Raw genomic sequence first — 16,789 nt, 5'->3', positions numbered from 1 at the left:
GGAGCAAACATCAGTATTAAATCTCACTTCCTGTTCGTTCACCTTGATATATTTTCTGATAATATTGTTGATTAGTGAGAATAGAAAGTGGAAAGGTTCCACCAATGCATCAAAACAATTGTTAACAAAAGAAAGGTATCAGTGCAGATGCGACGAACATAATGACAGACTATTGCGCTAATCTTTCGAAAAACTGCACTAAATTGCTTTCAACCGAAAATAGTACAAGAACCATTTTTCTTCAAGATAAGTTATTAATATTATATTCCAACTGATTATTTTGAATTTAAAATAGGTGGTAGACATAAAACTGATCTAATTTATGTAACGTTATTTGAGTATCTAGGTAAATACTTATATACATAATTGAAGTTTCGTTATGTATATGATATCCGTAAAAGTCTCCAATTATGATAAATCTAATACCCTAAAATATAATTCTGTTGATGTATTTTGATTCAAAACAATCCTCTGTTGACTTTCAAACATATATTATAAACCGAGATATAAGACGCAAGCAAACGGCAAATAATATCCAGTTTAGAGCAAGTATAACTGAGGCATTTCCATACCATTTTGTGTTACCAACATGAAAGTATTTTTGGTACATTCCATATATTCTATTATCCACAGGCAATGCAACGAATAGTTTCACCAAATCTGTTACATTTCAATGGCATTTAGAATAAGAAAACAATTTAGACCAAATTCAGTGTTGAGTTATTTTCAACTTGAGTGATTTTCAGCGTTTAAGTACTTGAAAAATATTTGGCATGCTTTGTAAATAGCTACTTCCGCTTATAATTGATCATGATTTACGACAGCACCCGCCACTTCTAATTGAGTAGAGTTGACCCAACTCATAATTCTCTACATTAATTAGTAATAATAGTTCTGAATAGTTCATATTATTATTGAATGACAGTTGCAAGACACAGCCAACTCTAAGCATTTTAGTGAGCAACAAATTTTTCAGAAGAAAACCTGTCGCCCCTTAGAATGCAAAAGTGAACTTGTCCAAGATAACAGTACCAATCAGTCAAATATACAGAAAATCGCAGGAATCTGATCATACATACTAAACAGATTTTGCATTTACAAGTGAGTAGCGAATTCTTGATGACAAAAAACCGGCCACCCTCAACAAATGCAAGAATCGATTTTGGTCTAGAAAAACGGCATCAATCAATGCAAGTATACAAAATAATCGTCAGGTAACGTGTGCGAAATGGTATCGGAAAAGATTGTTCCAAATTAATAATACATGAGGTTTTCGAGAAGAAGTCCAGTACAGAAATATAACTTAGCCAGAAAGGATAGTCAGTAACAACATGCAAGAATCAATTTTGGCCTAGAAAAACGGCATCAATCAATGCAAACATACAAAAAAAAATCGTCAGGTAACATGTATGAAATGGTATCGGAAAAGATTGATCGCAGCAATACTTGAGGTTTACGAAAAAGTCCAGCACACAAATAAAAAACCCTTTCCAGTAAGGCTAATCAGATAACAAACGAGATTATCAGCTAGCCAAACAAACTGTGACAACTGACTAGCATAATTTGATAATAACTGTACAATGGTTACAAGAATACGGTGAAATTTTGAAGTTTGCTCACTCCCCATTTTGCATATTATTCAAGGTACGGTACCCATGTAATGTAATTACTAGGGCAAGTTTTTGTTGCAGTTAAATCCGCGGAAAGTTGCATTTATTTATTTATTTTTGACAAAACTTGTAAAAGTTGCACTAAAAGACCACATTTTGCTCGGTTGACTAAAAAAAAAGGTCAATTTACCGGCTCAGCTCCCGAAATACCCGTACTTCGGTGCTCATTTACGGTGTTTCAGTCGAATTTGGCCGTGTATTTCACCAAAACCAAAAATACTTTCATGAAAACCGAAGAAGTTGCAAAATGTTGCAAAGAGTTGCATGAAAAAAATGGACAAAAGTTGCAAAAAGTTGCACTATAAGATTCCTTCAAACAGCTTAAAACAGCATTCTACATATCTTACGAGTATTTAGGAAGCTGCTGGAAGCTGTAAAAAAAGTTGCAAAAGTTGCAAAAACTTGCCCTAGTAATTACATGTTAAAGCAGGCTTCACTGCTTGCAGGCATAGCTAAATCTCACTTCTATTACAATAGAGTTACAGAGACTGCACAGTTTCCTCTCATGCTCCAGTTGCGCGATTACTATATCCCACTTCATCACTAAACGGTATTCCTAGTCTACTCTTTCGTAATTTCGCATAACGCCTTTTTGATTTCACCAAGCACACCAGCAATATGATTGTGATGACTGCAAAAACCATAAAAATGCCAGCCGCAACTCCCCGCCAGGTAGTGATTTGTCCGATAAGCTCCTGTAATAGAACAAATATGTCTGTGGAGAAAAGAATCAAACGATCTCATAGAACTATGGTGTGTACGCTACCGCTAATGTTATCACATTGATTTTTCATAAAACTAGTCACCTCAAGGACAAGGCAGATTCCTTATTTGATAAATTCCGTTATCAAAAAGTGAATTGTGCAGATTCGATCGCTTCCATTCCAATCAAATCGCTAAACCGAGCTAGGAAGCAGTCCAGTTCAAATATCCCGAGTATTGTTGAACTAACTTGGGCCGACGATGTTTATCATTAAAATTTGTCGTGACGTGTTGTAGCCAGGACTGAGAAGCCAGAGACAAAAGTAACTAATTTCATTGCTGTCAGAGGTGGTTAAAGTAGTCAGCATCGCTACTCGGACAGAGGTAGATAATGAAAGATGTAAAAAGTACTCGATTCAGTTTTGAAAAGTACGTTTAGCCGAAATGTCGCATATTTTTAGCAGTAAATTGGAGGCGGGTTACTTTTTAAATTGCAAGATGTACCCTCGCAACAACGCAAAATGACTTAGGACTGCATAAGCAGAGCAATTTTCGAAAATATATCCCACTACCATGATACAGTAGCAATTTTGTCCATTTGATATGATCATTTTCACTAACAAAAGGCTAATTCCAGTATAATTTAGCAAGGGCTGTAATGCATACCCTCAGAATTGTACAATATTTATAAATGTTGTTCATTTATGAATTCTAAGTGGATTACAAAAAACAAAATTGAAAAATTTTCAACGGTTCAAAAGATAATGCGATTCAAAATTCTCTTGTCATTAGGTGGCGCTGCATGCAAAAAATCTTTAAAATCGATATTTTTTGCTTAAATTGATGGTGGAATCGATATTTTTTACTTAAATTGATGGTGGAGAACCAATTAAAATGTCTAATTATACAATTCTGGGGCCAAGGAATTGGAAAAAATCAACTTTTTTGCTCTAAACTCAATGAAAAAAAAGTTACGGATGAAAAAAATTGGGAGGGGGGCGGACTTGAAAATCCATGTGGTGTTCAGTTTCCACAAAAAAAAATTATTGCAAAATGTACTTTGAAGCAGTATGGTTAATATAAAATTGGATTTTCGAAGTGCAATCTATTCCTTCATAAAATCTCAAAAAAATATGGTCTTTCAGATTATTCATGGCTTAAAACAGTATTTACGGTGAACAGCTGGTCTCTGCTGCTCACCGTAAATACTATTTTAAGCAATCAACAATTGCAAATAAAAGTTTTTTGAATTTAGAATCCAATTATCTTTTGAACAGTTGGAAATTTTTCAATTTTGTTTTTTGTAATCCACTTGGAATTCATTAAAGAACAACATTTGTAAATATTGGACAAGTCTGACAGCCTGCATTACAAATGTCAAAAAATTTGCTAAATTATAATGGAATGAGTCAAAAGTGATACAAGCAAAGCCCAAAAACTAATGATTTACAGAAGTAGACGAGTCGTTTCATTCGTATGAGAGCTTAGAGAGAAGTGGAAAGAAAATTAATGCAACACACTACCCGGGGAGTAGCTTACCTGTTCTTTTTGTTCGCTTTTGCTGGCATTAACATGATAAACGGATTCTTGTTCGTGCAGTTTGGCTGTGAGGTTCACTATTGCAAAGTAACCTGTTAACGTACAAATAGGTATGTCATTTTTGTATTATTAGCATCGGATCCAGTATAATGCCTGCTGGTAACAACGGCCATTGATAGTCTTGCGACTACCATTAAGAGTCGGAGAGGAGCACAGAATGATTTATGCACAATATCAAGCATCCAGGTGTGTTTTACATATTGCCAAAACACTATAATATAATGCTTCCATTTTGACAAAACAATAAAATGCCATACTGGAATGGTGACAGGTGACAGCAATGCATTTTTAAAATGTAATATACTAGTAATCACTACACTCGTGTCCTCTTTACTGTGACATCGCCAAAATGTATAATTGTAGAACAGCTACGGCAGAAACTACATTTTCAATCCATTACGCATCAATTTTGAAGTCACATTTTCAATACAGTACGAAGGCATTTTGGAGATGTTCTCACAAGAAAGCGTGTCAATGATTGCATGGTCAAAAGCGAGTCAAACAGTATTCCGAGACTGCTATGAACAGAGTCAATTCCCAGTGAACTTTTGAAGTAACTCATTTTTGATCAGTGGAGCTGCAAATTCAAAATTTCAAATATTTTTTGTGAGAGTGGCTGTTGTTTCGATTTTGAAGATCTGCACTAGAGAATATTTCTCCAATTCGCACAACAAATAAGTACATGAACTTGGAATTGAGATGCGGGATTATAAGACCTAGGCCTGAATTCATTATAATTTATTTGTCATGCTATGTCATTCTGCGCAAACTTCCAAGGTGCATACAGAATCCATGTATAAAACAATAGGCCTGTTCTGATATCTGTGCTATGCAATATATGTAGCTGTAGCATCTTACTTTGACATTCAAATCCGCATGAGATAAGGTCTACGCTGTCTCCACAGTTACGGTAACAAGACTTGCAAGTTTCAGTTTCGTATGAGTAGAACTGCCCAAGCTTACACTCCAATCTCTCTTGATCAATTTCCTGCAATGTAACGAATTTTTTATGACTGATTTTTCAATCAAGATTTCTTGTAGCTACGGTCGATTTTAATACCCATATTGCTTCAAACGTTTTCATCATTTGTTCTTACCGGCATGTACTGCAACGCAATAGCTCTTCTATCTTCTGTTGAAATTACTCCTTTTACACCATCACAAGTTATGAGAACAAGGAATGCAAGTATGAGACAGTAATATCTGTAAAAAAATATCATGGGTGATTAAGTGTTTTGCTTTCCCTCAGGCTCAGACCCAGGCCCATTTACACATTTCATTGGCTTATAATATGCCAGTGAAAGTCTTGGATTACAGTATTACATTAAAAGAAGTTACGCCAATATCAGTTTCACAGCATCCTACGAATATCATTGATGAACAATTCAACAGCATTATCAAATTAATTCGCTGAGCTAGTATATTTGATACATAAGATAATCAAAATACACTTACTGCTGCTCCATCTCTTCAATCTTTCACGTTGCCTGAGCATTCTTGATATACCGTAACCACTTTTATAACTTCAATGGCGAAGTACCGTAAAAAATATCCTGTTTGGATAAACCCATTCATATACCGGGGAATTTTACCGGGTAGTTGTTTTGTACGTGCGTCATATAGCACAGTGGCGTCAACATATGACGAGCGAGAGAGGCGATCCGTGGCCGTGATTGGTGAAGTAGGCCAATAATAACTTATAGATTATCTTCTATAAATAACTTTTGCGACCATAAAAATTTAAAAAGTGTCATGTTCCGCAAACGCGTTATAATCATCACCAATCGACTCCTAGCACATTACAATCAGTGCAGTACCGGTATGGCGTACAACCGAACCTCGACCAGCAAGGTAATTATACTAGGGCAACAGCAATGATATATATACATACAATGATTGGAAACTGCCACGCCCCTTAACGCTATAAGATAGATTCCCGGCGAAATCAGTCCGTCGCGGGATATGCTTGAGTAGAGGTACGGAATTGCGTATGTCGACTGTGGGGGAGTGCTGCAATCGACCTTTCTGGGGTACTAATTCACTGCTTTTCCCCAATTGGTTTAGTTTTTGTTGGATTCTTGAGCATAGTGAGGCAGTGCTGCATACTAGGATGTAATATAACTTTTAACAATGCACATTTATCAAAGTACCGACTAGCTGTGAGGCATTTTAGCATCGGTTGCAACCATGCATGTACGACACAGCCAAAAAAATTAATAGATACTGTGGGTGAGCGTCAATATAGATGTGCAGAAGCTAGAAGGATTGTTAAAAGAGGATTTTAAAATATTCTGGCAGCATTTATGTCACCTGATTTTTTTAAATAGAAGGGTTGATTACGATAATTGTGTGAGCAACTAAGTTGTTTTATATAGTATATGTTGTAATATTGTAGGGCCGAGTTCACTGGCAACCATAGTATCAGTATAGCGATTGTACCTTCATAATATAATATAAAATCGGAACTAACCGGAAACTAACATTGTACTGATTGGTAAAATGCTAACAGATATAACTTTTTACCGGGTCAGGCCGTTCAATCCACATGAATAATGAGAATCGGCATTGTTCCAAACAATATTCCATCGGCAAAACAATGCACTAGAATGACATTGAGGATAATCACTCCATAGTTGGTATTGTGCACATCGACCTGGCGTGATATGTCGTACTACTCTCAATAGTTGAATCTTTCACACCGGGGTGTCCGAAAGCGTCTACCAATGCCCATTTATTCAAAATATACCTGGTAAACGTTTTGGCACTTCTTTGATATGAACTACCCGTTGTGAAGTGTTCCCCATGAATTGCCTGTAAACCTTGAAAATTAACATGGAGTACTCGTTAAGATTGATAGCTGGAAGGATTGTACAAAATAGATGATTTATGCATTTGCGAGCAACATTATATGGTGTCTTATTCATTGAAAGGTTAGGAAATGATTTTGTAACCTTCGTCATTGTATAGTGTGTACGTCTATGGTTTTTTATGTATAACCTTCATAACTTTTCGCCATTTGCATCACGCTTTATGACCTGAGCATGAGCATCAACTTGCATTGTATGTGCTGCTGCCTCAAATACTCAGGTTATTTTTCCAGCAATGTAACTCCACAATCATCCAATGCAAAATCTCTCTCTTGAATATGCATATTGCTCATATATATTGCATATGCGGCAGTACGGAACATACTTGACGGATTGAATAAATAACTTGATTTCAATTGTAGTTGACAGGCAAAACTGTGACATAAGAAATTCCCATTCTGTAAATGTCTAATGCATAACTTTTTTACAGGATCGTTAACATTTTTTATAAATTATAGTCCATTCAAACTTTCAAGAAAAAATTGTTCGTGTATCGAAACAGCCGCAAAGCAACCCACAGCCGCGAGGAAATTGAAAAGGATTCAGGGATCTTAATAAAAGTGCAAATCATTATCTTATGGGATTTCGGCACGCCAGGCCGTCCATGAGAAGCAACCATGTCATGTTCCACTTTGCTTCAGACATTGAGATATTTCCAAAGATTGTAGTCAAAATGAATAATACTTTGACGAATGGTGCCGAATTGGATTGATACTCATTGGATCGATTGATGGAGAGAAAAATAATCTTGCTGAACGACTATGAACTGACTGAACGGCTTGAAACATACTAGTGTTCAAATGCCATGGTACTTGATGCTTGAATGCCCTCCGATGTCCAACGTCATGTGAGATCGCTGCTCTACCATCCAACTGCTGTCCTGTTATTGTCATTAAGAGAGGATAAGAAAGCTCGAAAAAATAACATTTGAGAATATATATTTTTGTTACGTGACAAGAAACATTGACGTTATCAACTACTAGGCACAGTTATTCGATTGTTCATAATACCACAGCACAGTTTCATAAATTACAACAAAAATAGATGCAGACAGTACAATTATCAAATGGCTTAAACATAGGTATATCTGATATTGTAATTTGCATAAACATGAAAATCCTCTTTTGCTAGATATTCACTTGACTTGAATGCTTTCCGTTGACTAGGATTTTGGTTCTCGTTATTCTGAATTTAGATGACAACAAGTCTGACATGATAACAAAAGTTGTTTATGCAGTTTTCAAGTGTTATAGTAAATGAAATATCCATACCCTGTATAAAATTCTCAATTATATTATGGTGTTGGTATCCTCATTGAAATTTAGACACGACTAGTATCAGAGCATTTAGGAGTCCATGAAGAGGTGAGGTATTTAAGCTGTTCAAAATCCTGCTTCTGTAATACCCATGCGATGGCACATTGTTATGATGCTCGGATTCGACCAACTTCTTCCATGATCACCTCGACCGTTGAGGGAATAGATGGTGATGTGTAAGTTCGGAGATTTGTTGAGTGAAGGGAATTGTTGGATAGTCTCTATTCCGTCCCATTCTTCGAAGTCACCATCTTGCAAGTCAACTATGGTTGTAAGAGTTGACAAACTGGACTGGACATGGACAACATTACAATTTAATGACCATACAAAGTATATGCTGTGAACAATCATTTATAGATCATTGGCTGTGCACAAGTCTATCAAACCTGACATGGACAGTGGCAGGAACTTTCTACCTATTGTGGGTCGCTCTTGCGCACACATACACTTATAAGATATACCATCATATCATGTTAAATTGTACTCATGAACAATGTTCCCTGTAATTTTTCACGAGTCTGCGCAAACACGTTAACTCACTGCGCGGGCCCTTGGACAATAGTGCGCAACCAGCCCCCCACATAAGGTGATAAATCGAACTTATCGGGGGCGAAGTCCCCCAGACCCCCTATCGGGCTCTGCGCTTTTTGCCGATATCATCTACGTCAGGGGGGGCTTAGTGGCTATCTTGCCTGAACGCGCGAAGCGCGAAAATTTTATATGATTCATGATTGAATCGGTCAATATGATCGGGAATTACATAGCATATATCTATTGCTATCCATTTTATCATCTCTCTGCTCACATAATCAGATTTACCGGTAAAGCTGATCAAGTGAGGTGTTTTAGAAAAGGTAGGTCCTCTAAATATTAATTAAACATCTTCGCGCGCACTCGTTGGTATAATGACTTCGTTATATGATGCTATTTCGTGACCTATCGGCTATGTCAAAAGACATTGAAATCGCTCAAACGTACTAAACTAAAACACGAACACGATTTAAAATTGGTATTTCTCAACTGGCAAATAATGTTCCCTCGACATGGCATTTGTCTTGTTGTGGGACTAGGATCGCCAGCACATGAACATTCAGCGCCAGCCATTTACGCGCCTATGGACAAATTAACTTATATGTATGAATCGAAGTTTTCGGTCAGCATATAGGGCAGTCCTTTTCGGTCAAGCTTTTCTCGCTGCTGATCGTTTTGGCGCACTTCTCGGAGTCGCATGTCACATAGCCTATAACTTCATATGTCTTGGTGCGCCGTGGCATAAGGTAATGGCCGACGCCCAAGTGCCCATTTCTCTTAATCACGCCTATTTTTTGTTGTGGGACGGGTACCCAATAGTCAAGACATTTGACAAAATTAATTCGCGCGCGGCGCGATAAATATTTTGAAAAAATTCCCAAAAAATACACCATGATTTATGTTAATTCACGAAATAATTTTGGGCTCCTTTCGATCTCGGCCCCCTAATTGAGGGTTTGGGTGCGGCAGATACGGTCCTGAGGAAATCTTACGCAATGTTCATGACACGCGGAGAAGACTATGCGCTAGTTTCTCGCAGATTAACTTCGAGCTCGCCCATTGTTATTTATAACTATGTTAAACCATGTTATTTCGCCATTCCCGAAAAATAATGCGCTATTGAAATGATATCAGTATCGCTCACGCGTACGAGACCATACTATAAGAAAAGATTTTTCGTTAGGCGCTCGTGATTGCAAAGTCTCATTTCTTCACAGAGTGCAGTATTTACCTTTGCTGGCCGCACTTGTACCTCGATGTAAGACTTCAGCGATAACACTATTTGCCCCTGGCAATGTTCCCTCTAATTTTTCACGAGTTTGCGCGCCTGCGTGGTGCCTTGGACAACAGTGCGCAACGACTTCAAAAAAACATCACTTCGGATTTTCTGTGCGCAACTTAGATTTTCTGTGCGCAGGGACCGCTTCAGCACTGCGCATTTGCGCACGTGCGCAGCTTAGAGGGAGCATTGCTCATGAAGTACCGTAGTTTGAAAAAGTAGGTTAAGACCAGGTTTTGCAGACGTTTCTCAGTCAATTGGATATTGAAATCTACTTGTTGAAGCAGAAAATGAACGGTCTGAAAAGTACTCGAGTAGTATGAAGAAATGAGTTAGACTTTACTTTGTATACATCTGTTAGTCAATTGTATACTGTATCTACAAGCTGTTGACGATTACTCCTGATATGTATCAAATAAAAATATTTTTATTTTTATTCAATTGTATATATGAGCATTCGGATCACAAGATGAATCTCCGTAACAAAGAAATAATGACTATTATTACTTCAAAAACGTGATGCTTTTTGCGATATCCTCAAGTAAGTTTTGCCTACTTTCACAACTTCAGAAGGCCTGACTTCAGAGTCAGTTTTAGAACCTGCCTGAATTGACTTGAAAAATTTAGAAATGACTTCGTGACTTGATTAAAAATTTGCAATGACTTGAAGATAGTGACCTGATCCCAACTCTAGCTCGTACTATGAAGTATCCACCTTTATTTGATACTGCGAGACCACCTCCGATCACAATGTTCATCAGGTAGGCACACTGGTACATCAGTTTCGTCTGAATATTAAGCCATGCTACTGGTATTGGCCAAAACCTGTACAGTATGCACACATTTCACGTGCAAAAGAGGTATCGATAAAAAACTTTTCACTACGTTAACGCCAGTTCCTGAAGAAAGATTGCTGGCGAACCGTTTGTTTACATCAAGGGTCGGCAACGTACGGCCCGCGGGCCGGATCCGGCCCGCCAAGCGAAATCGTCCGGCCCGCGACATAATAATTAGTTATCACAAGAATACGGCCCGCCGTTTCATAATGAGTTTCAATCTGCAGTGCAGCACTGCATGAAAATAATGTGGCATTGCCACGTTATAATAGTAGCCTACATCGTATTAGTCATTTGTTACGCCATAAAACGAAGGTGGTTGAAGTAGGAGATGGCGATAGACTAGACTGGATCAGTGCTTATCAATCGAGTGTATCTCGCAACCGAAGGTGTTCCATACTTGTTTAAAGGGTTTACCACTCTAATGGGGTGTGACAATAAAGGTGTCCTTCCTTTGCTTCAAAAACGCTTGGAACATCTCAGACGCAATGACAGAATCTCGAACTGTTCAATTATAGATAACTAGCCTCCGTATGTTAGTTAGCCTATCTATAGTTCAATTCTCCAGACGGCATTGTGTGCCAGGACAACAAACCTGAATAGTGTTTTGGCCACAATGGGGAAAACTGTTAATATGATTTTTGTCTCATTAACTGAATCAGTTACGCCAGATATTACTAGAAGCAGAGAATCAATATGGCGATGTCCTGTAGGCCTATATCTGTCATGTTCGCGCATTAAGTCAAGCAGCTATGCTTACACGAGTGTATGAACTGAGAAATGAAGTAGCAACTTTCCTCGAAAACACAAATATCGCCGACTCATAATCTTGTAATCGAAAATCGGTATCTCATCTTGTATTCCTGGTACATTTAACGTCACATCTGAACAAATTGAATTTGCAACTTCAGGGGGAAAACAACTAAATACATGAGATGTTGAGGCGCATTCAAAACGAATCTGTGACTTTGGAAATGTCAACAGTATAGCCTACAAAGAATATTATGCTCACTTTCCTATACTGGAGGGCAGAAAACCTAGTACCAACACTACATTTGTAACTGTGATACGAAATTTAACTACTGAATATTCACCCAATTTTCTGACATTCCTTCTCTACAAAATGAATTCTGACTATTCAGTACTCCGTTTAATGTGGACGCCAATACCATTGCCTGAAAATTTCAATTGGGCCTTTCTGAAATGCGATGCAGTTGAATTGAATGACAAATTTCATACAAAGCTACATGACTTTGACAAAGAGTACGTTCTTGAAATTTGTCTTTATCCCAGCTCGACCAACAATGCAAAAGAAATTGCATCGATTTTTGGAAGCACGTACGCATGTGAACAATAGCTTTGAACAATGAAATTCACGAAGAGCAAGCTAAGATCACGTTTTTCGGACGTCCATTTTGAATAGGGTCTGATTCTTGTTTCATCCGACTTGTTACCAGAAGTTGAAAACCTTTCACAAAGCAAGCTGCGTCAATTGTCACATTTATTCTGTGTTGTTGAAGTGTAAGTACATGTGTCTTCTGATTGGCATGATTGAGATTGCAGCAATGTAGGATAATATACCGAAGTGAGCGTAAAATATAGTACTAAGAAAAATTCCGGCCCGCCAAAAACTTGTACACCCGAAATTTGGCCCGCGACTAGCAAAAGGTTGCCGACCCCTGGTTTACATCGATTTCATACCTGTAGTGAAGCATGACTCGCGACGCGCTCAAACGCAGAGCTCACTGGAGTTTCCAATCATTGTATGTATATATATCATTGGCAACAGCAAGCATTTGCAACTTTTTTTACAGCTTCCTAAATACACAGAAGTTGTGTATTATGGTGTTTTAAGCTATTTGGAGGAATCCTATAGAACAACTTTTTGCAACTTTCCTCCATTTTTTCAGACAATTTTTTTCAACGTTTTAGATATTTCATGCAACTTTTTTTCGATTTTTCATGTAAATTTTTGCAAGATTTTTTTCGATTTTTCATATATCTAACTTTTTACTGGAAATATTTGGCACTATCTGTAAATAGATCGCTTAATTATTTCACTGTCGGTTAAATTTGAGGACCTTTCTGACTTGACGTCAGCCAAAAATTACAAACAAACAAACAAACACCTCATCCGGGTCAGCGGTGTCTTACAAAAGCCTAGAGGTGGGCCGTGCTATAAGTCGGCAGTTACGGAAAATACGAAGAATATAGGTCTGGTGTAAATGACCATAGTATAGTCGACAAACACCATGAATACCCCAAAAACAAACAAACATTTTCACTGCATGGGTCAATTTTTTCCGGCTATTGATTTTGTTGAAGTCGCCAGCACTGGCTACAGTGCCTTGGATACGGATCGATTTGAGTATCTCACACCCGCATAATTTCAAGGGATTTGTCCATATAAATGCAACTTTTTAGTGTAACTTTTGTGAAAAATAAGTGCAACTTTCGTCGGATTTGACTGAAACAAAAACTTGCCCTAGTAATTACTAATTATGCATGCAGGTTGCAATTTACAATAAGAGTCTCGTTGCATCAAGTGGAACCAAACTGGTGACTCATCACCAGGTTTGTAATGACTCGAGTAACAATTTTTTGTTGACTCTTTGTCATGGAAAATGACTCAACTTGAGTCACTTTGTTTATTGAGTCGACTTGTACTCAAGTCATTGCGCATGACTCAACTCAGCCATATGGCTGGGGACATTCTATATGACGTGACTCAGCCTCGTCTATCAGTACCGACATGCTCTACTTGAAAGATATACAAAGGAACTGTCTTTTATCTGTTTAAATAAATATAGTAGGAGTGAGATAAATGTGTATATTGAGAAAGAAGGTATTCGATGTCACCAACGAGTTTCAATAAGATGAGTTGAGCCTGACCTGTACTCTATAATGAACAGTGAACACCAGTGTTGGGATGACTCGAGTCACCTTTTTCGTATGGCATGACTTGACTCGAGTCACTATGCTAAAATGACTTGACTTGACTTGACTCGGCGTATCAGAAATGTGGATTGACTCGTTACTCGGAGCAAAATTTTTCGAGGTAATTTCAAGTCATCAAGCAATCGCTGTCGATAAAATTCACTGTATCTTGCTTATGGTAGGATCGTTCGCGAAATGATCGTGCGTTTTACTGAGCCTCCATTGTTCTCTCACAAATAAATTGACCGCAAACGAAGTGATCGAAGCTTACAGCCTACGCTGTCGTAAACTAGTATAGTAATGTAATTTAACAGCAAAATGTCTATTTCTGTTCTCTGTTCATACCTCATAACCAAACCTCTTGTTTTTTTTTAAATTGAATTCGAATATAGGTTATATAGTCATCGGCCATCAGCGCAGGCTCGAATTGTATCATATCAATTTGTAAATAGGTAATGTATTGCAACTTATCAATTCGTTTCTCTATTCTCTATTTTGGCTGGTAGATATAAACTGATGCTATGTAATCACGTAAGTAGATAAGCATTTCTACGTGTATGTGAGCGATACAGCGTCTTCTTGCGTATATTTTCGTTCATCGGTTCAGAATCAATGACCAGTTGACCACTCAATCTGTATTTCAGACAGCTAGCAAAATGCAATGACGTAAGCATGCCTCATACTTTCGAAATTCAACTTGACTTTGTTTGTTTGTTTGTTTTGGGGTATTCATGGTGTTTGTCGACTACTATGGTCATTTACACCAGGCCGATAATTTTCTTATTTTCCGTAACTGCTGACTTATAGCACGGCCCACCTCTAGGCTTTTTGTAAGACACCGCTGACGCGGATGGGGTGGCTTGAATTGTGACTTGACTCGTGACTTGACTTGTCTTGACTCGACTTGACTTGTTTAATTACTATTTACGGACCCTACGTTTTCCGAGGCACCTCACTCCGCTCTACCGGTAAATCTGAATAATTGATTAGAGTGAGGATAAAAAAAATGATAGTAATATACACGGAATTCCCGATCATATTGACGATTCAATCATGAATTATATAACTTTTTTCGCGTTTTGCACGTTTAGACGATATATGATGACACACTAAACCAGAGGTCTCAAACACGCGGCCCGCGAGACCATTTTGTGCGGCCCGCGACGGCATTTTGGATTTCGAAGTATTCGACAATATTTAACTACAAATTTATTTTTTAATTTGAGAACTTGAAATTCGCTCTAAAACTACTCCAGAAGCCTGAAACTACTCGTCAAACTTCACTATTACATCACTTCCAAAAGTTACCACGCAGTGGAAGATCAACAATCACGTGACATTACTTGTTCATGATGGTAAAACATGACCCGTTGATGATTCGTGACTGAAAATTGTGATTTGGACTGGGGCGCGACCTTTTGTAGAATTACTTATAGCCTACTCGTACTCGTCGTGTCAAACGTTACAATCAGAGAAGGACTTTTGTGACTCAGAATGCCGTGACTTGGTACAACCACGGACGCAAGAAACTATCAAACTGGTATGAGAAACAGTGAAATATCAAAAGTTCGTAGCTTGCGTTGCGTAGCTTCTTTAGATATCTAAGCAGCTCGGTATGGCAACCACCATTGGCATTATGTTGCCCCTCTGATGTATAGTTGGTTATTATCGCCAATTAAATGTGGCGAATTAAGTAGTCGTAGCCTAACTAGTCTATGCTTCACAGCTGTAACACCAATTGGTTCTTCGGCGATTGCACATTACTACTGCTACGGCACAGTATTCATTATGTTCAAGGTGTTATTGATCTGTTCCATTTCGAAGGTACATTTAACGCTAATTATATTTGACTTTGGTAATGACATGATCAATTTAGCCTAGTTATCAGGAGTAGGCCTATGCCCGAAACCCGGGTGTACTGCTCCAATGCTCTGATATCATATCAATCTTCGTAAAATTCTCAAATTCTACCTGTGGTTGTGGCACGTGAAATGTCCACTATAGCTGCAAAATTATAACGCGACAGCTTCTACGATGACCTGATGCGTCTGTACTGTCGCATGGTGTCTACAACTAATTATTTTGACAAACTATGCCAAGTACAGCACCAATTTGATTCAAATATTTATAAATGTGATTTTTGTTGTGCCAGGCGTGAATTCACAATAGTAAATCACATTTTCATGCGTGTGGAATGTGAGTCTGCAAATCCCGTCAAATGAGGCCTACTTGGAAATACATTGAATTCCCCTATTATTGGTGCTGCGGCCCGCGGCGTCATCAAAAGTAGGAAATTGGCCCGCGAGCACATTTGAGTTTGAGACCTCTGCACTAAACAGTACAACAACACTCGCTAATAAGTAGAGGGAAAACGTACAGGCAGATGTGGGGTCTGTGGAGCGGATCCCTGCAAAAGTTTGTTTTATCACCCTATGGAGGACCCAAGACCAACGTTTTCTTTTTTTTTGGGGGGGGGCTGACGAAGTGCTGTTTCGGTCCTGCGTTTGAGCATATACTTCACATATTGAAAGTTACTCTTTAGCATGAGGGCCCAACATGGACGTACGAGTACGTACGTACGTTCATGAACAATGAACATGCGACACTTTGTAACCCCACCCCAACTCTCTGGTGCGTACTGCGTATCTATTGACCCTGAAGAAGTGTCGCTATAGTCAGTTTCAGTATCCAAAAACCATAACTCAAAACTAACTCACAGCAAGCCTAGTTGCTCACGTGACTAAGAGAAGCCATGATAAAATGTTGATGCTATTTGTGGTATTCATGGTGTATTCATTCATGGTTATTTACTCCAGGCTGATTTATATTTATTTTGATTCCGTTTCTGCCGACATTTAGCAAAGGCCCACTACTAATTTTTTTGAAGACACCGCTTGTGCGGATGAGCCAAGATAAACCTCAAATATTTAGGTAGGAAATCTGGAGTCAACCCCGGTCGGACTCGAACCCGCAATCTATTTGTGTTGCGGCGGTGGATCATACCACTATCACATATTTATCAGTATCTCGTCACGTTAAAGTGTCGCATCGG

The 16,789-nt window shown here is 38.3% G+C and overlaps 1 protein-coding gene and 1 long non-coding RNA gene across 5 annotated transcripts in view; one reads left to right on the top strand and one right to left on the bottom strand.

Annotated features, from left to right (window-relative positions):
* Positions 1-921: 921 nt before the first annotated feature.
* LOC145458407 (uncharacterized) lies at positions 922-5,578 on the bottom strand. Of its 3 annotated transcripts, none has more exons than XM_080336771.1 (5): positions 5,427-5,578; positions 5,069-5,174; positions 4,830-4,959; positions 3,912-4,003; positions 922-2,365 (listed from the first exon to the last, which is right to left on the bottom strand). In XM_080336771.1, the coding sequence occupies exons 1-5, from the start codon at positions 5,435-5,437 to the stop codon at positions 2,174-2,176; spliced, it is 531 nt and encodes a 176-aa protein (XP_080192897.1). In that variant the 5' UTR covers positions 5,438-5,578; the 3' UTR covers positions 922-2,173. The 3 variants fall into 3 exon arrangements, with proteins under 3 accessions (XP_080192897.1, XP_080192896.1, XP_080192895.1); XM_080336770.1 differs by lacking the exon at positions 5,427-5,578 and having other exon boundaries at positions 922-1,644; positions 2,150-2,365; positions 5,069-5,408; XM_080336769.1 differs by lacking the exon at positions 5,427-5,578 and having other exon boundaries at positions 5,069-5,406.
* Positions 5,579-8,151: 2,573 nt separating this feature from the next.
* Positions 8,152-16,789, top strand: part of LOC145458412 (uncharacterized) — a 222,961-nt gene continuing 214,323 nt past the window's right edge. The window contains exon 1 of one of the 2 annotated variants that reach the window (XR_013921138.1): positions 8,152-8,330. This is a non-coding gene — a long non-coding RNA (uncharacterized LOC145458412). Of the gene's footprint in view, positions 8,331-10,174; positions 10,311-16,789 lie in introns of those variants that run through there. The other variant, XR_013921137.1, reaches the window with a different exon arrangement.

The sequence above is a fragment of the Botryllus schlosseri genome, chromosome 16, assembly GCF_051294905.1.
Source record: "Botryllus schlosseri isolate E-star chromosome 16, Bs_hap1, whole genome shotgun sequence".
Lineage (NCBI taxonomy): Eukaryota > Metazoa > Chordata > Ascidiacea > Stolidobranchia > Styelidae > Botryllus > Botryllus schlosseri.
Note: the sequence above shows the minus strand (reverse complement) of the source record. Positions and strands in the feature narration are given on the sequence as shown.